The sequence below is a fragment of the Armigeres subalbatus genome, chromosome 2 (genome assembly GCF_024139115.2).
Source record: "Armigeres subalbatus isolate Guangzhou_Male chromosome 2, GZ_Asu_2, whole genome shotgun sequence".
Classification (NCBI taxonomy): Eukaryota; Metazoa; Arthropoda; class Insecta; order Diptera; family Culicidae; genus Armigeres; species Armigeres subalbatus.
The window spans coordinates 401154538-401180838 of record NC_085140.1 but is presented as its reverse complement, the minus strand read 5'-3'; the positions used below and the strand labels follow the sequence as shown (position 1 = coordinate 401180838).

Here is a 26301-nt window from a genome sequence, read left to right as displayed (position 1 = left end):
AGTGTCTCCGAAGAACTAGGTAAGTAATACGATTATATTTATTACAAATTTACAAATATATGAAAACTCAATATGATACTTTATTCTTGCAGTTGCCGACTATGTAAAAACTAAGGAATGGTTCAAACATAATCAGGATGAATGGGAGGCGGTCAAGCTCAAATGGAAGCAAACGAGTTTCATCAGATTGCATTAACTATCTAGCTTGAAAGATAGAACGTGTAACGCTGTTTTGGCAGAATACTCTATTTTAAATAATCACCAGGGATACCAGCTAGTTCAACTGGATTTCGTACAGAAGTATCCGGACAAATCGACTCTTCTATTTGACGGCTGGAAATATTTTGTGGCAGGTGTTAATCCGATATTAGAAGCAGAAATAAAGGATACCGAAGGAAAAACCTTACTGTCAACCATTAAAACCGAAGAACACTCCGGTAAGTACAGATTAAATCTTCTGAAAGAATAATATAAGAGTATCTCATCTCTATTCGAGCTACTCACAAATTTTCTAGATGTCCACTATAAACAAGTTTGCAAAAAATCACAGGGCTGGCAAAGAGTAACTTTTTGTATCTCAAAGCTCAGTTTTATTAAAAAAAATTTCTTATACTTGTACTTTCTCATAAAACACGTAGCCCATATAATAAGTTTTAAGTTATATGACATTGCATTGAACCTAATTCATTTTCAACGAGTATCGATAGAAGTGAGCTGTACAATCCTACCTTAAAGTATAGCTAGATAATAAAATTTCGTATATTTTATTTATTATTTCTTCCATTTAGATGCTCAAAACGTAGCGATAGTTGAACTTTTGGCTCATCTTTTACCATGTACACGTGTGATTGGATTACGTGGTCGCAAACACTGGAAACCATCGATCCAGGAGACGAAGGATAGCATTTTTCTACGCGTCAAGGATTTTTCTCAGCTCGACCCTACTCTTTCTAAGTTGATCAATAGTTGGCACGATAAAGGTCTCCCATCAACTCATATTATCATCATACACGGGGAGGATATACCAACGGCCTTCACATTGTGGCATGAGTCTGTGTCATACAAGCTTCCAAATTTCCTGAAAGCGTTGGACATTTGTATCAAACTGTTTAAAGCATATGACATCGAATTTCCTGCTCAGTCATCCGGCGTGTGGACTTTGCTTGCCGCATGCCTTTATGATTTTGACATCGACCAACCAAATATAGAAGCTTATCGTACAGCGATTAAAAGTAAGAACCAATTACAATGATCAGATGCATCGTGGAAAGGTGCCAGTGGGTATCGTCAAGTTACGAAAGATTGTACGATCATCTCAACCGATACCATCAACCACTATCCAAATTTTGTTGTAATATCGATAGTTGCACAAGAACTTTCAATTTACGAGCGTCTTTTATTAGACATTACAAGAAGCATTTTCTTAAGGACATGCATCGCGATACATCCAATCATAGTTTGAATGCGGACATTCAAAATTACTCTGACTTCTCAGATTCAGCCTCGAATAATATAATACCAACTGAAGACAACAAGTTGATCGATGGAAATGTCGAATCAGATCCATTACCTGTGACCGGATTGGAAAGCGTATTGCAGAAAATGGATAATTTATGTGTCGGTTTGAACTTAAAATGGTTAAACATTAACTCTTTTCCACGAACCACTGTTTTCGAGATTCAACGTGATATTCACAAAAATATACTTGTTCCCATTGAAGATTTGTTGAAAACATTACACAGTATCGGATTATTATCAAAGGAAGGAAAACAGTTGACAGATAGCATGATGCGAAACTACACAGGAATGGAAACTGAATACAAATTTATCCAGATGCTAAAACGAAATGACCTGTTCGTCGATGCTAGAGAGTTCATCATCAGCAATCAACTGCAACCGAGCGTCGTCAACAATATTCAGCAAATGGATAATGATCCTATTACAGGTATTATATCTCTAGTGTACCTACTTACCATACTCTAATTCTTGAATATTTTCCAGGAATTCTCATGCCTATACAATTTCAGTTGCGCAAATACTTGGAGTCACCAAATGTATTTCAAACAATTATGAGCAACTTGGCGCCATCGACGGACGGATGTATTCGTAGCATCGTAGATGGTAATCTTTGGAAAAGCAGAACAGCTGGAATGTCTCCGAAAATCGTAGTTCCGATCAACTTGTTCTTCGATGACTTCACCACCGGTGACACTGTCTCGCCGCATGCATCGACCACTTCAGTTTGTGGAATCTACTATTATGTGCCATGTCTGCCGGGACATATTTTGTCGAAGCTCGTTAACATTTTCGTAGCTGGATACGTGTTATCCGAAGACAGGAAGTCACACACAAATGAAGAACTTTTCACTAATCTAGTCAATGTACTGATTGAATTAGAATGCGATGGATTACAAATAACGGTAGATGAGCAGAAATTAGTAGTTTACTTCATGGTAGGGTCCATAACAGGAGACAACTTAGGACTCGCAGGTATATTAGATCTTGTTGAAAGTGCTCGTGCAAACTACTACTGCCGTAGGTGTAAGAGAGATAGAACACAACGCGAAACAGATACAATTGAGCATCCAAAAAGTTTTCGATCTATAGCAAACTATGAAACAGACATCGAATTACAAGACGTGTCAATGACTGGAGTCAAAAAATGCAGTATCTTCAACAGAATTCCATCATTTCACATAGTCAGGAATGTCTATTTTGATCTTATGCATGACTTGTGGGAAGGAGTTTGTGTTTATGGGCTAGGCCATTGCCTAAACTATTTCGTGTATAAGAAAAAATATTTTGATTTAAATCAACTCAATAGTAGAAAGAATTTATTTCAATTCGGTAATCTGCACTCTTCAAACATTCCTAATGATTTATTGGACACAAATTTATCAAAAAATAAAATTAAGATGACGGCTAGTGAAATTAAAACGTTAGTTACATTCTTACCGCTGATTATCGGAGATAAAATACCTGATCAAGATGAAGTTTGGACATACTTTTGTAATTTATTGAAGATTTGTCACATTTTGATGCTACGTGAAATTCCCTCAAGTATGGTTCCTTTATTAAGAGAAATCATCGATCTTCATCACTCTCAGTACCAAACACTATTTGGCGATACCTTAAAACCGAAGCACCATAACTTGGTTCATTATCCGTCATTTTTGGAAGATTCTGGAACAGCTCGGCATCAATGGGCGATGCGCGGAGAAGCGAAACACAGAGATGCGAAACAGTACTGTAGAGTAAATAACAATAAAATTAATCTTTGTAAATCGTTAGGCATTAAGATTAGTTATAAATTTGCCCATAGCGTTATAAATGAGCTCTTCATACCGCCAATGATAGATTTAAGTAAGTCTAAAACTATACTAGCGCAATTAACTTCGGAGCATAGAAATTTGATTCAAAAATCTAACATTGCTTTGAATTTTAGCGACTCAGTAAAACACCTGAGCAGTTTTGTTTTATGCAGTACAGTATTTAGCAAAGGAACTGTGTTTTATTTAGGCCAAGTAAACCTCATAAGAATGTATGAAGTGGAAAACATAATTCTTAATGATCAAAATCAACTAATTTTAATTTGTAAAAAAATGATCTACAGTTGTTTTAACAGACATTTGCAATCGTTTGAGATAATCAGAACAAATGAATTACAAGCACTGTGTAACATTGAAAAAATGAAGACCCAAGCTGTAAATTTACATAAATTAGGAAGTAAGCTGTACTATCGATGTTGTAACATTAATGTACATATAGATAATAATTGATGTGTAAATAAATTGTTTGAAAACATAAATCACTTTATTCAAGCCAACACAAAATCAAAAGGGCGGTTTTATTAATTCGGATGCACTATTGTAGCTTAAACAATATTATATTGTTGATTCAACAATAATATATTGTTGAATCAATAATATTTTACAATGGAATCAAAAAGCATCAATTATCAAATCAATAATAATATTGTTGTTTCAACAATAAAATTTATCAAAACATGATGCGGTTTGATTGTAAAAACAACAATATTATGGATTGAATCAAACAATAAATATTATTAGCCCTGAGCTAACAATATTTATTGTTGAATTTGAACCAGAATATTGTTGTTTCTACAATACGTTTCTGTGCGTGTATTTTTTGGATTGACAACCTTATTTATTCTGCAGGGCGGTTTGTATGTTTTGACCTTCCTACAGATATTTATATTTGCCACGCAAAATTTGAACAACTTTTCATAACAATGACCAAATGCTTTCGTTTTTTCACAGTCAAGTTTCCCCAAATTTTAAAATTGCATGTGCTGTCGAATTCAATAACAAAAATCGTTCATGTATACGCACAGCAATTCGAAAATTCCGCGTATTTTGTTGGCAAAATATTTTAAAAATCTGAGGACACCTTTCTAGTTTTATCAAAGCTAGTTCTTGGAGGGGGTTAAATTTCCCCCGAGAATTTTAAAAGTCCATTTTTGACAGCACTCCAAAAAATCGATTGTGTATCAATAACAAAAATAATTTAAGGACTGTCATACATCAGTAAAGTTAAATACTATATTTCGTGGAGAGTATGTATGGAAATCGCGTATGTTTATTCATTTTTGGCTGTGATACATCGCAAATCAGAAAAGGGGATCAAGTCCCCCAAGTCTCCCCTACTTCCTGGAGGATTATCCGGAGGAATTCCTGGAGAAATATCCGAAAGAATATCTGGAAGAATAGTGGAGGATATCTCGAAGAATGTGTGGATGAATTTTCGGACTAATTCTGGTAGAAAATCATGGAGGTAAATCAGGAGGAATTCCTGGAGAAATATCCAGGAAAATTTCTTGATGAATTTCTGGTGGAATATGCGAAAGAACATGTAAAGGAATTATCGAAGGAATTCCTGGACGAATATCCTGAAGTATTCCTGGATCTATAGCTGGAGTAATATCATTGTCTTTTTTTTTCTTGTTTGTCTCATTTATCTTATTTTCTTATTTGTCTTATTTGTCTTATTTGTCTTATTTGTCTTATTTGCCTTATTTGTCTTATTTGTCTTATTTGTCTTATTTGTCTTATTTGTCTTATTTGTCTTATTTGTCTTATTTGTCTTATTTGTCTTATTTGTCTTATTTGTCTTATTTGTCTTATTTGTCTTATTTGTCTTATTTGTCTTATTTGTCTTATTTGTCTTATTTGTCTTATTTGTCTTATTTGTCTTATTTGTCTTATTTGTCTTATTTGTCTTTTATTTGTCTTATTTGTCTTATTTGTCTTATTTGTCTTATTTGTCTTATTTGTCTTATTTGTCTTATTTGTCTTGTTGTCTTATTTGTCTTATTTGTCTTATTTGTCTTATTTGTCTTATTTGTCTTATTTGTCTTATTTGTCTTATTTGTCTTATTTGTCTTATTTGTCTTATTTGTCTTATTTGTCTTATTTGTCTTATTTGTCTTGTTGTCTTGTTGTCTTATTTGTCTTATTTGTCTTATTTGTCTTATTTGTCTTATTTGTCTTATTTGTCTTATTTGTCTTATTTGTCTTATTTGTCTTGTTGTCTTATTTGTCTTATTTGTCTTATTTGTCTTATTTGTCTTATTTGTCTTATTTGTCTTATTTGTCTTATTTGTCTTATTTGTCTTATTTGTCTTATTTGTCTTATTTGTCTTATTTGTCTTATTTGTCTTATTTGTCTTATTTGTCTTATTTGTCTTATTTGTCTTATTTGTCTTATTTGTCTTGTTGTCTTGTTGTCTTATTTGTCTTATTTGTCTTATTTGTCTTATTTGTCTTATTTGTCTTATTTGTCTTATTTGTCTTATTTGTCTTGTTGTCTTGTTGTCTTATTTGTCTTATTTGTCTTATTTGTCTTATTTGTCTTATTTGTCTTATTTGTCTTATTTGTCTTATTTGTCTTATTTGTCTTATTTGTCTTATTTGTCTTGTTGTCTTATTTGTCTTATTTGTCTTATTTGTCTTATTTGTCTTATTTGTCTTATTTGTCTTATTTGTCTTATTTGTCTTATTTGTCTTGTTGTCTTATTTGTCTTATTTGTCTTATTTGTCTTATTTGTCTTATTTGTCTTATTTGTCTTATTTGTCTTATTTGTCTTATTTGTCTTATTTGTCTTATTTGTCTTATTTGTCTTATTTGTCTTATTTGTCTTATTTGTCTTATTTGTCTTATTTGTCTTATTGTCTTTTTGTCTTTTTGTCTTTTTGTCTTTTTGCCTTATTGGTCTTATTTGTCTTATTTGTCTTATTTGTCTTATTTGTCTTATTTGTCTTATTTGTCTTATTTGTCTTATTTGTCTTATTTGTCTTATTTGTCTTATTTGTCTTATTTGTCTTATTTGTCTTATTTGTCTTATTTGTCTTATTTGTCTTATTTGTCTTATTTGTCTTATTTGTCTTATTTGTCTTATTTGTCTTGTTGTCTTATTTGTCTTATTTGTCTTATTTGTCTTATTTGTCTTATTTGTCTTATTTGTCTTATTTGTCTTATTTGTCTTATTTGTCTTATTTGTCTTATTTGTCTTATTTGTCTTATTTGTCTTATTTGTCCTATTTGTCTTATTTGTCTTATTTGACTTATTTGACTTATTTGACTTATTTGACTTATTTGACTTATTTGACTTTTGCATTTCGCATCCTTTCTTGTATCAGCTGCACGATCATTACTCTAATCCTGCATATTTGTGACCTTCGTACAGTAAATCTTTTAAGATATTTCCAATGTTGCTCCAGAAAACGCACATGTTGCTCAACCAGCTGGAGTTTGTAATTTTGATCTCCCTATTTCGTGATTGGTCGACGCTGCTGTTTTCTCTCGCCGATCCTCAAAGAGAGCTACCAGAGCTTTTATAACGGAAAACCAGGGGTATAGCAAAAGTCAAAATCACCGTATCAAACATGAAATACATACCTAGATATGTTTACTCTTTTATTCGTTGACTTACACAGATTTATAACTTAAAAAAATATTTATTCCTCTGAATCGTGTAGTGCACTCACACGTGCACGCCAAAAAAACGAGTCGTTTACAGGAGTTAACCCAGTTGAAACTCATGGAAAAAGGTCAACTGAATTAAGCGTGCACAAACCGAAAATGTCAAAATACCCAAAACTGTCAGGATTTCCAAAAGTGTCAAATTCATGTTTACTACGGTGCATCTGTATGGGGTTGACAGCTGCGCTATATCCCTGCGGAAAACCCTTCCCTCAAACCTTAAGCCAAGGTGAATAGAAAAACTTCATCTTTACAATATAAGTTGCCCCAACCTTTGTCTGATTTGAGTTATAGAATGGGCTCCATTGTGAGCCTAGGTTTTTGCTTTATATTTTTAATTTCTTCACGTAAATGTTGTTGTTGTTGTTGGCCAGTTCTTTTCATTTTGATTAACACTTCTTTGACTGACCTCTGTTTGGTTATTATTCAAGTGATTATTTAATTGTCTTTTAGTAAGTGACCAAATAAAGGGATGTTCGAATTTTATAAACGCCATTTCAATGTAGTAAAACACCGATCGCTGTAACCACACACGAGTGCGCACTGAAATTCCACAAACATGTGCGCACAACAGTGTAGAACCTATAATCTATATTCATATTAGGAAATTCCTACACATAATCGATGTATAAACCTATTGTGGCACCAACATCAACTCAGACCACTAACTGATGAATGTGGAAATGCGGCCAAAGCTTTGTTAGTAGCAATGTCATCGCAGACTCTTAAAATAACGTTGCCAGCAGAGGCCACGCTCGACAAATCCCTCTGAGTCCTGGAGCAGAACATCAATTATGTAGAGAAGAACGTCGTCGAACATGTGGAACAAAGTCGATTGATTGGTTTGACGAGAAATGCAATATGGAGATTTTGAAGATAAATGCTGTAATGGCCATTTTCAGCCAAAAGCCATTTCGGCCGAACGACATTTTCTTCTTACGGCCAAATCACTTGTTCTGCTAGATGACTTCTTCGGCCAAACGGCCAAAGGTGGTCAAAATATTTGCTCAACTAGATTTTAGTTTAAAAGGCTTGTTGCTTTAGTTGCTTTGAAAAATGTTGGAAATTAATATGGCCTAAGGGTAACCAGATATGTATATGTCCACAGTAAAGCTCAAAATTGGTTCAATTTTCTTGGTCTTATTTTGAAATGTCGATTCGACATTGTCGAAGTGTGCGTACAACTAATAGCTCTGATGATGTTTAGCATATATCTTATGCAGAATGGATATCTTAGATGGCGGACAATAAAAACAACAAAAAATCGGATGGCATGCCATTAGCAAAAGTCATCCCTATACTATCGACTTACGAAAAGATCAGCAATGTATCTTGTGCAATACGATGTATCGAAAAGTGATTCTCAACACCCAACGTAGCCGTATGTCACACCATTCTTTATACGAACCTATCGATATCTAACTTTTTATGTAACAACCAAGTAATTTTCATACAGATTTTGGTAGGAGAATTGTAAAGAAGACGCGATCAAACGTGTTTCGTATCGGACGCCGAAGTTTCGCGAAATCCGGGTGATTGAATCTGTTGCGTACAGTCGGAAAGTAAATCGTGTTTTGGGTACGCGTTTGCTTGTGTTTTTTTATCGGGTGCAGAATGATCGTGCAATCATCGAAATGCTTAGTTCTGCTAAGTGAGAGTGACGATAGAGAAAGGCAGACACCGATTGAGTTTATTGGAAAAAAAGGTTAAACTGATTTTGTTAAAAAATATTCAAAACTTCACTTGTGTGCAGTGAAGCCCCATATAAAAGTGGTGACTTTATAATTATTTCCATCTGAAGCTGGCAGGAGAAGTGGCCCCAAAACGCCTCCCTTCATGCAAAACGCCTTTTGGGTATTCGTTAAAATTTACCGTGCTTGAGATGTTTGTAACAAAACTAGACCGAAGATTATGTAGGTTATGCAAAAAAAAAGTGTCAAAATAATCGATACATTCGATAGGAAAATAGGGAAAACCGAAATTTTCCACATTTTGTTGAAACATCTAATATTTTGTCGGGCAAAATCCTCTAGTGGGACTAACCTACAATGTACAACGCGTCTCCACGCACTTTCCAAACCAGAATGCTGTTTCACCGACGCTCCCTAGGAGCTGCCAGCTGATGATGATGATGATGGTCCCGCCACATACCCCTACAAAGGTTTGAGCTAGACGAGTTATCTTTTAGATAATTAATTAGGATCAATAATCAATAATAATCGTAAATATAATAGCCCTGTTTGTCTGTCCGGTGACTAGCCAACCAGACGTAGCACGCGGGGAAATTCTCACAAAAAAATAAAATATTTGACACTTAAATTCTTTTTTACTATCGGATGCAGAAAACAAAGCCAGTGACAATCTTAGACAACCAGACACAGCATTTGAGCTTGAGCTTGATTGACTGCTCGTAGTTGCTACTCCATTATGACCAGATCAGCTGTTCTTGCACAGGGAACCAACAGATGTTTGCTTGGGACTAGCACACATCTTCAATGTACAAGTACTGGTGATCTCATTTGTTAGGTCATACTGGCGCCTGCCACGTCAGAATGCAAGTCAATATAGGGAAGGGGGAGGAAATGATGATGCAATCACTCGCCCACTGCAAGCCGAATATACCTCTGCACTTGCCACGAGTTCATGCGGAACTTGTTGGAATTTCTGGGTTAGGTTGGAGAGGCAGAGGTCCGTCTTGGTTAACGAGCTGCCAATGTGATTGATAGGAGAAGGTAACTGATGGAATTTTTAATTTGATGTAGGAAACGAGCTCTATAGTTCATTTCCAATTCTATCAGATTACTGATAGAATGCTCAAGTTGAAGGTATAGGAATAGTAATGGAAACGGTATGGAAATCCATTTCCAGTTCTAGCGATTGCTAGAACATGAGAAATAAAGAGAAAGATACAAAGTAGGAGAATGGAACGGACCTGGGATTGAACCCACGACCTCCTGCGTATGAGGCAGGAGCAGTAGCCATATGACTACCAACCAGACACAGCATTTGATGAAAAAAATCACAGACAACAGACGTTGAAAATTTTGATTTTTTTAATGCAGAAAAGACTCTTAAAAATAAAAATAAACACTTTCCACGGGCGCTATTGCGTCCACAAATAAACTAGTTTAATTAGATTTGCCAATAAAAAAAACGATCCGATTATTTTACAGATATAAATTCTAATACTGTCCATCGTATACAGCAAAAAAAACTAAAAGGCGTTTTGCCTTATGAGTTTTCCGGCAACAAAATATCACCAATTTTTGGAAATGTTAATATTATCAATATGGTTGAGATTTTCTACAAATTTAAGATGGCATCAGCTAGCTATATTATTCAATTGTTGCATGAGGCAAAAATACACGTCCTAATCGTTACAGGGCATATTGCCTCACACCCCCACTTCGACTATAACCAGCCTACATGAATACAAATAACTTTCAAAATCAGAACTCAATCTAATCGTTAAAAATCGAAAAAAAAAATTAAAAAAAAGAATCAACGCTGGCATTCAACTTATTTCTAGGAACCCCTAGTATTCGTCGGTAGTTTAACTTTATTTTATCTTGAATATAAATCGAGTTTTCGTTCAAAAATTGTAGTCACAATATTTTTGAGCCGCTTCTTACCATCTAACCGAACGATGTAGAAAATCCAGCCATTAAAACTGACAATGATCAACGGTCCCGTTCGGAATCCATATTGCTTGATTAAAGCCGGCATTTATGATTTACAGCTGTCCGCGTTTAGAGGTCTCTGACAGCTAGCGGCACAGGGAGCTTGCCCAGAAAAAAGTTTCCCGTCATGGATTAATGCATTAATCCTGCAGTTGATCTCAACGTCCTACAGATGGACTCTGTTGTAGGTCAGTAGTATTTGACTAGTAGAAGTTATAATCAGCAATGGCGACAGCGTCAGCAACAATTATGACAAACTGTCAAAACGTTTCCATTCATATTCACTGACTGCTGCCGAGCCAACTGCCTGCAATGGTTCACGTCTAGGAGATCGTTCACTACAATGTAGTAAAAACTGTCTGGCGTGTCACAGCATGAGGTAAAGGTAACTTCCATAAACTAAGAAGCTGCCTTGGTGAAAGATCCGAGTGCGGTTTTACAATCAATTAAGTTGTTTTTAAGTTTGTTATGCATCCCAAAGCAGAAACATAGAACTGCGGGTTGTGTACGAGTTCCACTAGTTGCAGTTTATTGCTGTATAATTTATGATAATTACAGTAAGATCATTAAAAAACAAACAACAAACCTCATAAGACGAAAGACATCGATTGAATTCGAAACCAAATAATCGCCCATAGGATACCGTGGGGCATCGAAATCCGTACAGTTAAGCACCTTAGTATATTAAAAAGTCATTAGAAAATAGAAATCGAATGTAAATAAAACGTTTTTCATTGACACAGGAGCATGAAGGCTTCTACTTTTCAAATGTTTTACATTTACTCATTAAAAAACTACGAAAAACATGATAAAATAATGAATAAAATCTACTATTCCTGTCTCGAAATCCGTCCACCGTGGACGGATTTCGAATCAAAGGATCAAATTCCGTACAGCTATTTTTTAACTAAATATTTAAATTGAAGCAGTCTGATTGACTAAACTACCACTGTAAATAGTTCGATACGCACCTTGAGAAGCGGTCCCGCTTATCTTATGTAATGATTCGCAATTAGCAATTAAAACACAGTTACTCTTGGTGCAATTATGCCCTACCCGAAAACAAAATGGCGGCAAAAACTTCGCGTTTGGTGGGTGGCGATTTGTTTTTGATTTTTGTTGTTTTAATTTCAAAGCCTACTTTCCATTTCAATGACCTGAAAGCTTACTGTCAAGTATCTGAACAGAATGAATAAATGATTTCTAAATTTACTACCTTTAACCCCCTTTAATTTATTGATATCTCAAGAGGTGGACGGACTTCGGTGCAGTACGGATTTCGGTCCCGCACGGTACCTATTTGAAGTAAGATATTCTGAATCATCAAAGCGGGTTCATGCCCATGGGACCATAGTAACCATTGTAGAGCGATTCAAATTTAATATTGACGTAATTGTCGATGACAGCCTTAGCGGTATTATGGTCAAGCAATTGCCTTTTTAATCGCCGGGTTCTTGTCCGCAAGCATAAATATTCTAGCTAGGCAGTCCAGTCCATTATTGCTGGCAATGATTTGAATTGCATCATTGCCATATGCGCGATGTCGTCCAGTCCAAGCAAAAAACCATATACGGTTGCCTGGCCAACGATCGAATAAATCCATAAGATATGAAAGGCTAATGTCGGTTCCGCAGCGGAATATTCAGACGAGCGCGTTCGAACGGTACCTACTCCTCAGCAGTGTATTGGAAAATTGCACTTTCAAATGCGGACATCCTGCTGGGAAGAATGCTGGCTTCTGTGAACAAGGAAGGAATCATTGGGATGAACGTATAAAGCAATTTTTTTTTTCGTCTAGGTTCGCTGCTGCTGGCTAGCATTTTGCATTGAAAATGAGACACAGCAGGGCCAATGAATAAAATATTACGTGGCGCATGTCCATAGATTATACATTCTTAAGCGGCGAGAAATATGTATATGCTTCGCTTTTTCAGTATTGAGAATAAATTTCAGAACCAGTAACATTCTTATTTCCCTGTCAGTCCAATCTGCTTGCGGTCGTAATTTCAGTGGAACATTTTATTTATCTACATGTATAAGCAGATTTTTTGTTGATTTATATGACTATTTTTTGGACTTTTTTCAAAGATGTTACAGCATGGCTTTGCGTGTCTAGACTCGAAAAGAGCAAATCATGTAAACTCAAGGCTGTTACGAGCTGAGCAAATTTTAATCCGCAAAATCCGCGGCTAACAAAATGAAAATCGAAACTGCAAAAACAAAATAGCGACAGGCATTTATAATGGTTAAATTACTCAAAAACAAATTTCAATGCGAAACTTCAATATATTTACTTTTAATCTGCCGACATCAACGACATATTGAACAATAGAAAAAATCAGAAGGGTTATATACAAGATACGACCGCCCGACGTAAACTACGTAAAACAGATCATAAGATAAAGCTATGTCCAATTAGAATCCAGAATAATAAAATTATCTGTATCTCGGTAACGGATTGACGTACCAATAAGGTTAATACATCAAAACAAGGGTAATTCACTGTACTTTAAGGAAAAATGTTGATACAAATAATTTCTTCTTGTTTTTAGTGAAAATTCGCACTTTCTTCTTTTTTCCTCTCATTAAAAGTTGCACACCTCCGGAGTCAACTTCCTTTGCACATTTGTTCCACATTTTGGTCATCTGAGTCGCGAACCGAGCTGTTTTTCCACTTTTCCTGAGCTTCCACTTCATTACTGCCTAAAATGTCTCGATGGGCCGGAGCTGTGGGCAGTTGAGTGGTATTATGTTTTTATCGATGAAATCTTCGTTATTATCGCGGTACCACTGGATGACTTCCCGGCTGTAGTGGCAAGTCGCCAAATCTGGCAAAAACTTCACGGGACCTTTATGGGCTTTGTGGAAGGTAGACCGCGGTTTTTGAGACATTCCTCCTTGTACAGCTTCGAGTCCATCATCTTCTTCGTCATAAACACTTAGGTCTTTGCTCCACAGCTGCATATCCTTTGCCAAAATCGTCTGTTTTTTTGCAAGTTTGTCCAAAAAGCAAACTTAAACTTCGCAGGAACTACTCCTATTGCTGTCGCCATGTAGAATTTTTGGCTAGGAAGCTGCCCGAAATCCTTTTTGACGTAGGTTCCATCGTCGATAAGCAGGATTATCAACGTGGGTGTGTAGATTTTTTCTCTCCTTTCGGCTTCCATCTGGAATAATTTTTGACTCGCTGCACGAAACATCGTGAAATTTATACCACAGTAAGTGGGCGCCTAGGTAGACAAACCGCTGTAAAAGAATTCTTGTAGCGGTCACTTTCCGTGCCGCTGCAATACAATAAATGATTCCGGATTTTAAATGGACATAGCTTTAATTATTTTGGTTAGAGCCTAGAGTGATTGAAATTTTCGCACCCTTATGCTTGAACGATAACATTTGCTGTTTTGGTGAACCTCCTAAATTTTCAACTGAATTGGTTAAAATTTAACTGAGTACGAGCAGTTGGAAGTTTGTATGGAAATTACTATAGAAATCGCCCCGTATGTGAGAGATCGTTTCATGAGGCGGATCATTAACTATTTAGGGAGAAATCTCTCACCGCCGGACACCTGCCAATACCGGACACTTCTTAAAACGACACTACTTGCAAAGGTCCGTCCAAGGTCCTCCGAGGTCCCGGCAAGGAAAATCAGATCTTCATGTGATAAACTTTGTACAAAATTTGAAGTTGAATAAAAATTCTTCACACCTGTTTTGTTACATTTACTTCAATTCAATTGTTTCTTCTTGCTGAGAAAGCCACAGAAATTAGCAGAAACAAAAATTGAAGAGATCTTTGAAAAAGGTGGGAATTTGGATTAGGATTTAAAAAATTTAGCTGAAGAGTCAAATAAGCTCCACTAACAATGTTTAATATTTACAACTTAAAGCACGTGAATAATATTACTATTCTGAATGATGTCTTTATTCATGTAACAGGAACTTAGTCACATTTTAACATGATGCAATAGCGTCCGGTACTAGAAGACATTTATCTAAATCGTAAAATTTTTCACCAAAATTCATCGTCGAAAAACGTGTTCAAATGATCAAATTCAAAGTTTGTATGAATCATCAATGGTCAATGGTCATATTTTCTGTTTCTTTCTTCTATCTATTCTTCCTTTGAGGCATTATAACTCACGAAGAGGATGACCGATTTGCGAGATTTCCTCACTAATCGATTCGTATTGGGATCAGCTGTGTTTCTATATGCAAAAGGTTACTACATTTTAAAGGAAAAGTTGGGAAAATTGTCAAAATACAATAGCGAGTTTGGAGAAAACCTAATGCGATCGCTCGAAAAATGATCTAGAGTGCGGCGTCGCAATCAACGCAGAAAATGACATTTCGAACGTTAAACGTAAAAACCCGAACAATGCAGGGTACGTTCTGCTAGTATGGTATAAAAGGAAACATAATCCGGATAGTTAAAGTTTTTTTTTGTTAAATGGCTTATGTGTCCGGCACTGGAGGATTTCCCCCTAAATATAATCAACCCGAAGATTTCGTAGAATATTTCTAAATCTGTAAGGCGATTGTTGTTGCAAACCGATCGGATTTTGGTAAGCAAAGTTATAAAGAAAATAAAAATGCTCATTATTGATATGTTATTCTTTTACGTGCTCAATTGAATTTCCCACGATTTAGTATTACCTTAATATTTTTTCTTGTAAGCAGCGAACTGTTTTGCAATAAAGACGATTTATTCACTTGCTAAGTTTCCTATGTTGCCGACGTACTCATATATTTTTAGATATTAATGACCAACGTTGCAAAACGGTTTTCCGAAAAATTTACTGTTTTCATAGTAATTCTCATAAAAACTTCGAACCGCGCGTGCGTGCTTAGTCAAATTACAACCATTGGGATGTTGGATATATGGGGTCGGGAGGTAGCGAGGTTTGTTTTGTTAAAAGTTTTGCCGCGTGTAATGTGTAGTTTTTCCGCAAATCATGTTCGATCGCACACCAATTCATTTATGTTTCGAACAAAATTGGCGTAACTTACTACAGTCAAACCTCCATGAGTCGATGTTCTACGACTCGATATCGACTCATGGAAGCAAATTATTCCATATTAAAATTTTTTTTCTGGGTTACTATGATGGTCCCTTCAAACAGCTTCCCAATGACTTTATATTCCTCATCTCGATATTTCCATAAGTCGATGGTCCCTTCAATATCGACTCATGGAGGTTTGACTGTATATATGAAAATGGTTGGATATGACAATTTAAAATTTCCATTTAAAAACCCCAAATTTATTATTCCGCAGTGGTGATGATGCCTTTCTACGATTGTTATTCGTCTTAGAGTGATCAATGCATCTCATAGTTATTTGCCTATTAAATGGCGATTAAATGTTTTTGAAGTGCTATTTTAAAGGGATGCTGCCTAAATAGTAGGATACACGCTAACTTTCACCTACTCAGTAACTGAGTAAAATTGCATTGCTCTCTCTTTCTATCCCACAGAAATTTTACTCAATATCCGTCAAAAAAAGTTGATAATCAATTTTAATATTCACCTCTTGCTAACATGAACATGTCCAGCATCTGTAGCACTTTTTCATAAAAAACTACTTTTTTGCTCCGACCGCGGTCACTGCTCTGGTTCTATTGTTGTACTTTTTGTGCGAATCACCGCACAAAAGTAGAGCGCAAGAACCAACTGCAGACGGCGCGGTCGTAACGAAACTGTGAAATTTTACTGAGTTTTTAAAGATTTGGAATTTTCAATGTTTTAACGTTGATAATCAATAGTTCCAATGGGCCTAAAAAATTGCTGGAGAGTTACCGATTCGATTGGTAATAAAATCTCGAAAATCCATTGAAAGATAAAGGAGCTATTAGCGTTTGAAATCTATCCTAATTTCGTGACGGTCTCGAATTTGGAAATTTCCGTTTTACACCCTGTATCAGAGTCTTCCCCTTAGACGTAGTTTACGTCAAAAAAAATCACAAAAATAAGAAACAAATCAAATACCTTTTCATTGCTTTGTTTTTCGTGAGTTGAATATCGGGGCTTTGAAATGAAGTCCAGGAGCAGTAACCCTATAAACCAGCGGTTCTCAACCTGGGGTACATGTACCGCTGGGGGTACCTTCGCTGGGCCCAGGGAGTACCTCGGACAAAAATGCATAATGGCGGATTTTAATCAATTTTAATCAAAACTTTTTGATAAAGTATATATATATTCTTTCTTTTTTTAATTTTTGTCTTGTACATAATATGCATGGCGATCAGTAACTCAAAGACTAATGAATTGGATGAAGGGCTGTGGGACAAAATATCAAAAGGACAGATTGACGAAGCTAAGATCTTTTAGTGGAATGTCTTCAACTGTTTAAGACGAGTTCAGTACATTCCATTTTAATTCCATCACGTTTTGTTATCTTCCCAGATACGTATTTCGATCTCAACTTAATAAGTCGAGTCAAGTACAAGACACTGAAAACGGCCTAACAGTTGAGGTCGAAATACGTATCAAGAAAGATAACAAAACCCGTTGGAATCAAATGGAAAGTACTAAACTCGTCTTAGACAATTAATTGCATATTATTGGGTAACTCGTGTCAGACAGTTAAATTTACAGTCTACCCTTTGGAAGCCTTTATTTGAGAGACATGAAGGCTATTTTCCGAGTTCAGCTCAGTTGCTTCGTTACAAGAGGATTGAAAACATCCTTATACGCTTCTCGAAAGCCTCCTAAGTGGCTCGGAGGACTTCTTTCAAGAGGCTTGGAAGGCTTCTTTCATAAGATTTCGAAACCAACTTTTAAGAGGTTCAGACCAGAGGCCTCCTTTCAAAAGGCTTGGAAGTCATTTTTAGGAAGCCCGGAAGCCTCTTTTCAAAAGCCTCGCAATCCTTGTTTTAAGAGGTTCGGAAACCTTCTTTCAAGATGCTGGGAAGACTACTTTCAGTATGCTCAGAAACCGCTTTTCAAGTGATTCGGAAGCATACTATCAAGAGGCCCGGAAACCTTCTTTCAAGAGAAAGTAAAGCCTACTTTCGCAAGGCTCGGAAGCCTCCTTTCAAGAGGCCTGGAAGCCTACTTTCGCAAGGCTCGGAAGCCTCCTTTCAAGAGGCATGGAAGCCTCCTTACAAGAGGCCCAGAAGCCTCCACTCAAGAGGCCCAGAAGACTCCACTCAAGAGGCCCAGAAGCCTCCACTCCAAAAGACCCGGAAGCCTCCTTACAAGAGGCCCAGAAGCCTCCACTCAAGAGGCCCAGAAGACTCCACTCAAGAGGCCCAGAAGCCTCCACTCAAGAGGCCCGGAAGCCTCCACTCAAGAGGCCCGGAAGCCTCCTTTCAAGAGCCCTGGAAGCCTCCTTTCAAGAGGCACGGAATTCATCTTTCTAGAGGCTTGGAAGCCAACGTTTAGCCTTTTTAGTTTAGTTAGTTTCGAAAGGCTCGGAAGCTTCTCTCCAAGAGCTCGATATAATGAAAATTTCAGTCAAAATGGAATCATATATCCCGTTCCATTCTTCATATACTTTATGTGTTACAATTATTTTCATTTAAAATCAAAAAAATGGGGGGGTTCCTAAATTAATGCAAGAAAAAGGTTGGAAACCGCTGCTTCATACGACAAAATTACTTTGCAAAATAACGAATTTTCGCGGATATTATTAAATTCTGGAGAACTTCCGAAAGAATTTCTTGAGGCATTTTCGTTAGAACTACTGGAGAAATCCTCGATTTTTTTTTTCTAGTTTCAATAAGAATTTAATCGGGAATTCCATTGATAATACTTTCTCGGAAGTGTTAATACCAACGAACAAGATCAAAAAACGAGATAGCCGTGAGAGTGAGTACCTGCGAGTGTATTCGACAAATGCAAAGAACGGTGCAAACTAGTGCAAACATCGCTCTCTTCAAAACAAGTGTTCGAGTGCAAGTGTGCTTAACGAATTTTCAACTTCATCCAAAATGGAAAGTGTACCGCCAGTGAGCAAACTAGAACAAACGTTACCATCGGACCTCCGTCGTCACTTTTAACTCGTCCGACTGTTTCATGCAGAAACCAATTTACGAAGATACTTGTCGAAAGTGGATCAGGCGTCCCAAACTCAACGATGTGAAGACTATCGGCGGCGTTTTCTAGACGCCATCTTGTGCTACCAACCGAGCACAAAAACACGACTTATTAAAATGGAGTTTTTGCGGCTTTGGTCACAGGTGGCCATCAACATGTACCGGGAATTGCTATCAGCGGCAGTTGCCGCCAATCCGGAAGCCGACAAACTCATCAAAGCAGCAGTTCGAGACATCGATAAAACCAGTGAAGTCCTCAAGCAAGGTGAGCCGGTGAAAACAAACATTGCAAGGTGCAATTTGAAAGTAGAAGCTATCCCCAAGTGTCTAGTGTGCGCTAGCTTCCACGACCTTCTCCAGTGTACGAAGTTCAATTCAAACTAATGAAATCCCAAGAGAAGCGTATTTTCATGAAGAACAATTGCCTATGTTTCGCGTTCCTTTAGTCCGGGCACAGTAGGATCAATTGCAGAAGCAGGCTTTTGTGTGATTTGTGTGGCAATCGCCATGCGGCAATTGCTCATGACCAGGCATTGAAAGCGTGAGTGAAGTGGACGAGCATTGATCTAATTGAATCATAGCATCCTATGCCAGGGAGTGAACAGCCTTGCTCAGATGGATACCAAACAATGATTATGAGCGATCGTTGCTGCGTAAACAACGAGCAACAGAGTTCGTCAAGCCAAACTTGGTATGGTATCCATGGAAGCTACGATTGGAGCATTCGTGTTACGCTTGCTCTACTAGAATAAAACTAAAACACATCAGGTGTTCTGCTTTATTCACTTTGCTTTCAAGTAGCTGGGATGGAGGAGAAAAAGTATCACAGCCTCCCATGCAGTGTATAAGAGTTCCATTCTCATATCGGACTTAATCTTCCTAATGTCTGAAAAGATTTTTTTAACAGCTTGTGGTAACAACACTCATTGTTAGGTTACCAAGTGATTTGCCTCGCTCATAGTTGTCTTCCATTGGTGAGCGATGAAGATCTTTAAACATTGAATCAACGAACGCCCAATTTCAACGATCTAGAAAGCATCAGCGATTAGGCCGCAGTAGAGCATCAAGTTGGCATGAATTTAGCCGATTTTTACTCATGATCTGATTTTTTGCAATTCCTGCTCATGACGTCATGAAAGTGATCGGGAAGGCTGCTGAAGCTACCAAACGTTGTCCGTGTACACTTTGTGGCTATGGGCACATGCTATTCCAGTGCGATAAGTTTGGAGAACTAAAACCAGGCGAACGTAATCATCTAGTGAACAAAAAACAACTCTGTATGAACTGCTTCAACTCGGGGCATTCGGATGAGCATTGCCAACATCCTGACAGTTGCCGTCACTGTGGACAACGGCATCATTCTTTGCTGCATCTTGCGTTTGGACCCCCAGCACAACTCAAGCCTCTTTGGAATCTATGCGACTAGTGCTACTGTTTTGGACTGGAACCCATTACCACCGTAATCATTATGTCTCTCCCACCGATATCTCCACCAGCTGGGAGTTCCGTCCAACATAACCGGTGGAATTCGTCCTTTTGTCGTTTAGTAGAAGGCATTGTCTGTAATCAAGGATAAGATTGCAAGTTGTTATGATCGCTCCTTCGCCCAGGAGTTCCATCCACTTCCAAGTGGAGCGCCTAACTGCTAAAACAAAGGGACACACCTTTCTTGAGCGCTCGCGAGAAAGGATTTATGATGTTTGTTCAACAATGAAGAACAATCCAATTGTTCCAAAGTGGCACCCAGTTTATCCAGTGTGAATGGGTAGAAGACGTCTTCGGCTACTTTGGAAATCCACAGGAGCGCATAAGAGGCAAATGATACAAAGTGAACCGTATTGCAATATGCAGTTCACTCATTTTGAAGGGATCCAGTCAACAACGTTCAACAGAAGTAGCACTAAACCTCAACCAACTATGAAACCTAACAAGCAACCAGCGAGCATCTTTGTTGCAGCAAGGTCCATGATCATGAAGACCACTATCCAAACCAACTTAACAACAACCAGAGTGATCCTGTTATTTTCCATCCTACGTGAACATTGATGCTGCCTACGTTGCCGAACAGTATTCCTAAAATTTCATCCTCAAAACAACAACGAATACATCAACCATTTCTTGTTGGAATATCGTGTATTCCAAGGGCGGCGGTATGTTTGCGCCGTTTTTCCCTCATTTAGACCACCAGAGGCAATTTGAAATCATCTTAGTGTACACATATATATCTGCACCACCATTCTATAGTGAACAACATAGTATAAGTAAATAAAAGTGTTCAATAGAATTTGTGTTCATCTCAAAATGTATCAAATACCTTTCAGGTGTGCTCTATAAAAACCTGTAATAGAACTCAATAAAGAACAGTCCATCGTTAACCAAGTAACAAACACCTTATCCACGTAATCATCTGCAGTGTACAAGTCGAAATGAGAAATTACCCCCACGAAGGTGTCTTCCAGAACCAATTAAACATTCTTGCGTTAACATATTCCTTCAGAGATGTTTGTTAAAGTTAAAAGTCCGGTTTAGCATTTAATATCATTAACTTTATTCAAAACATATCTAAACACACCGGTAACTAAAACGATAATGATGGCGGATGCATCGATGCTGTTCATTCGATCGCATAGCGGAAACGCTACAAAGGGTTCACCAATAGCACGTCGGGAAACACAACGAGGGGTTCGTCAATACCACAACATTCTCCCTTTTCTTCAAATTTAAAATTGCAAATGAAAATCTTTCATTTTTTCTGGAAGACGAATCGTCTTCTTCAGGTTGGCCCGTGCCAATCTCAACGTCGATTCCATGCCATTGTGACTAGCGTGACATTTCTCCACTAACTTCTTCCGCAACGAATGTGGAATAAGAATACGATCATTACGGAAGATCAAGCCATCCTGCGTTGACAATTCGCTCCGATAACCGTAATACATTTTAACACTGTCTGGAACGCTCTCGACTTTCATCGGCCACCCATTTTGGATGTATTCAACGATCAGCTGCATTGTTGGATCTGCTTCTGTTTCTTGAATTATTTCATCCAGTCGGGTACTGGTAACAGAAATATAGCTGCTCAATTCCGTCTCCTGAATGGCTTCGAAAATTTTGAAAATATTCTGCTTTCTGTATTCATCTTGTGAATCCACGTTTGGTAATGGAGCGCGGGACAACGCATCAGCAATTATATTATTCTTTCCGGTAACAAATTCCAGGAAAGATTGTATCGTTGGAGATTCAGGAGCATATGTTACAATCGACGTGGAGCGCACAGTAGTGGTTTCTTGAAAATCGATAACAGCGGCTTGTGATCAGTTTTCACAGTATCTTTTGGGTTACCAACAATCAACTGATCGAACCGTATACATGCGAAGACTATGGCCAATAACTCCTTCTCGATTTGGGCGTAATTCTTCTCCGTTGATGTCAAAGTTCTTGAAGCATATCCTATAACAGCATTTTCCTGGAATACCGCCACGCCAAGGCCAATACTGCTAGCATCACATTCTATGGTGATTGGTTGGTTTACGTCGATATAACGTAGCGTTGTGAAGCCCGATACCAAGTTCTTGACGTGCTTGAATTCCGCATCTTCTACGGATGTCCAACTCCACGGTTTAGCTTCGGGTATAAGTTTGCGTAGACTGGTCATATTGGCGGTGAGGTTCCGAATAAAACGGCCCAAATATGTCACCATACCTATGAACCTATGAAGGTCTTTTTTATTTAGCGGTGTTGGATACTTACGAATGGCTTCGATTTTTGACTCATCTGGTTTGAGACCTTCATCGGTGAGCAAGTGTCCATAAAACATAACTGACTTTTCACAAAGTTTCAGTTTGGATTTGTTGAGTTTGATGTTATGTTGTTCCAAACGACAAAGCAATTTTTTCAGGCAAGCATTGTGGTTTGCTAGTGCCTCTTCGATGGAATTTCCAACTCCGAACAATAGCAAGTCATCCGCGATACACTCTACACCTTCCAATCCCTCAATTGCTTCCTGCAGTTTAATTTGGAAGATTTCCGGAGCTGATGCAATGCCAAATGGTAAACGCGTCCATCGGTATCGACCAAACGGAGTCCAGAATGTGGTTAACTTGCTGCTTTTTTCGTCTAACACTACGTGCCAAAATCCTTTTCGAGTATCCATTGTGGAAAAAACCTTCGCCTTGCCCACTTCCGCCAGTATCTCGTCCAGAGTAACGAACTGAAGATTAGGTCTCATAAGTGCCTTGTTGAGATGAATTGGATCCAGACAAATTCTGACCCCTGCCTTTGATCCACCTTGTTGAACTATGACTAAGTTGCTGACCCAATCGGAATGGTTTGTTTCCTTCGTGATTATGCTCTCCTTCTCCAGTTCAAGTTTTAACTTATGTCTTAGTGCGATAGCGACCCAATGTGGTGATTGTATCGAGGGTTTAACGGTATGATCAAGCTCCAAACTTACCGTTCCTAGTAGTGTGCCATATCCATAGAATAGCTCTTCGTGATGTTTGACGATTTTTGTGCCTCAACTCGATATATGTTGAATAGCTTTTCTGATTCCGCATTCCGTTTGACTGCGTTATGCTTTGCAAATGTCACCTCGTTACAAAACTTCGCGAGACCAAGTTCACGTGACGCTTTTGCCGACAAGAGCGGACAATGATCTACGTCAACTACTTGAAGTACAAGGATAAACTTCTTACCTTGACGGCGACATGGCACTTTACTTGTCCGAGCACGTTGATTGGATTACCGCCGAAACTTTGAAGACGGAACTTTGACGGTAGCATTTGCGGTTCCGGAACTCCCGTGAGCTTTGCCAGAGTAGCATGTCCAATGAGACTCGTATCCGCGCCGGTATCCAATTCACATTTTATTTTCTTCCACGTTTCGTTAAACTTTAAGTTCACTTCTGCCATAACGCTTCCTCCATTTCCCGAATGGTCAAACTTTTTTTTTTCCGATTCCACACTACTCTTCGGATGCTTCCAGCGATGACTCACTAGCCGTATCACCATCAGAATCCGTATCACTTCTTTAACTTTTTTGTTTTGCGATTTCTCGATCTTTCGGAAAACTGCCAGACCTTCTCAAAGTGGCTCTTACCCTTGCATTTGTGGCACCGTTTGCCCAAGGCATGACAGACACCTTTAGCAAACTCGTGTGTATAACCTCAGAATTTGCAACGTAGTATCCTCTGTTTAGATGAGCTTCTGACTTTTGTTATTCACTTCTGGGGTGCTAAGCTCGTGTGCCATTTTGGCAGCAATTTCTTCAGCTCTGCACAAATCAATAGCTTTCTCGAGTGTTATGTCCGTAATCGTCAACATTTTTGTACGAAGTTTAGGCCACTTGTTAGCTGTTACAATCTTATAAGCTAGAAGTTCCTTCTCTAGAACTCCCAGCTTGGCCACTTTAGCAAGTACTTTTAACCTGGAACTAAAATCGTCTATTGATTCGCCAGTCGTTTGTCCAGCCGAGAAAAAATCAAGTCGATCTATGATTAGATTCCTTTTAGCGATCACCTTATCCTTGATCGCTGCGAGAGCTGCTTGTGGATCAGTTTTCTGTTGCGCCGTAAGCTCGAAGTTGAAGAACTTTTCCTCGCCGGCTCGCCGATTACGGTTAACAGAAAACTCACTATTTTTCATTATCCGTAGCTGGCCACTTGTCCATACCGATAGCTTTCGAGTAATTTTCCCAGCTTCGCTCGAAAAATTCAAAATTTTCTGACATGTCACCTTCCAATTCCAGTGGCGACGGCTGAGGAATGGGAACACCTGATGTACTCGCCTGTAGTTGCGTGGCTGGATCAGCTGGTCTATTTGCGGCCACTACTGAATTCATGAGCTGTGAAAAGATTCTGGTTTGATGTTCCAGAAACATCCGAAATTGATCTCCATCCATGTCGATGAGGATTCACTGATCACTTTTTTCGCTTCTCAAAATGGCCGCCGTTGCGACTTAACACCGATTATTTTCGCGATTTCACTCGATGACGACGAAAATACTTAGAAGCATGCGATTACTTCTGACACCATGTTTGTTATAGTTAAAAGTCCGGTTTAGCATTCAATATCATTAACTTTATTCAAAACATATCTGAACACACCGGTAACTAAAACGATAATGATGGCGGATGCATCGATGCTGTTCATTCGATCGCATAGCGGAAACGCTACAAAGGGTTCACCAATAGCACGGCGGGAAACACAACGAGGGGTTCGTCAATACCACAACAAGAGATTTCTTCGGAAAATTCTCTGGAAATCTTTCGCAAACCTCTGCAGGAATTACTACGAATGACTTATTTAAGCTATACGCAATTTCTAAAAGAATTCTTGCTAAAATTGCTGCAGAAGTTCCTTCAAAGTTTTAGAAAATTTTAGAATACAATAGTTTTTGATGAAGTTCGTAAAGTACTTTCCGAGGTGTAATTGCCGTACTGCTGGTGTAATTGCCGTAGAAATTTCTTAAGCCATTACGGAAAGAACTCTTGAAAATATTTCCAATGAAATTTAGCACCTTACACTATGTTTTTATGAGAATGATTATATTTTACGGAGGGGGAAGGGACATTTAATATAAATTACTTTTTTTTCTCGTTTCAGAGAGCGAACAATGGCGCTAAACCTAGGCTAATTAGCCAGGGCAAGTTTAATAGCTTCGTCCCTTCCCAAGGAAATCAACAATGAAGTGACATAAATTTCTTAGCATGGTCACTCCCATCGTTTGTTCAAACTTATTATATCATTTGCTTATGGTGATATTCCTACACTTTATCCCCTACCAACCATCCAACTCCTTGACATCTATGAGGGCGTCGGTGAGTCGCTGGCCTCTCGTAAAGTAGATGTCATATCATCATTTCCCTCCCTTTCCCAGTAACGAGGAGCGTGGCTACCGAGATGGTAGCTTCTATTCTTTATAATTTCATACCTCCAATTGGGTTACTATTAAATCCCAAATAGTAACCCATAAGCAATTGGGGCAAGAATGTTAAAGAATATACATGACAGCTATCAGTATGCAATCTACGAAATACTCCATTACAACGCAACGCAATGTATAATCGAATCCAAGTAAAAATAAGAGGCACAGCACAGGAAGATGATTTTAAAATGATTATATCACGACCTTCCTTCTGCCATTCCATCACAAATATTGCCCTTCGCTCGTTTTCAAATCGACTTCTAATAAAAACATTATTCAAGCCTGCCGTATCCTAATAGAACAATCAAATCTATACTTTCGCCTCTAATTCTATCATGAACATGTACGTTTAAGTTTGGAAGATGATATTAGCATTTCCATATAATTGTAAATCGTTTAACGTCACATTAATAGTATTTTGTAGTTTATAATATGGATATACGCAGTTTCTCAAACAAATGATTCATTTGTTAGATACGTTTTTGGAAAATATACAAAAAAGACTTCCAAGAATGTACGTCAGGACTTTTTTCTGTATCGCACATCATTCAGATTTTAATTACATTTTGTTTAGAATTTATTATGAAGCATTTTAAAATTAGTTTCTTTTGCTGTGCTGTAGGATCTCTCAAAGTTAACACCGTCGGTTGTCTTCTTCATATT

General features: G+C 37.8%; 2 protein-coding genes across 4 annotated transcripts in view; one reads left to right on the top strand and one right to left on the bottom strand.

The window, feature by feature from the left end:
• Window positions 1-26301, bottom strand: part of LOC134213296 (bone morphogenetic protein receptor type-1B) — a 601077-nt gene that overhangs the window by 527597 nt on the left and 47179 nt on the right. The window lies entirely within an intron of this gene.
• LOC134217553 (uncharacterized) lies at window positions 391-3786 on the top strand. Its single transcript, XM_062696331.1, has 3 exons — window positions 391-437; window positions 789-1945; window positions 2002-3786. Exons 2-3 carry the CDS (start codon window positions 1249-1251, stop codon window positions 3777-3779), a joined length of 2475 nt encoding a protein of 824 aa, XP_062552315.1. The 5' UTR covers window positions 391-437; window positions 789-1248; the 3' UTR covers window positions 3780-3786.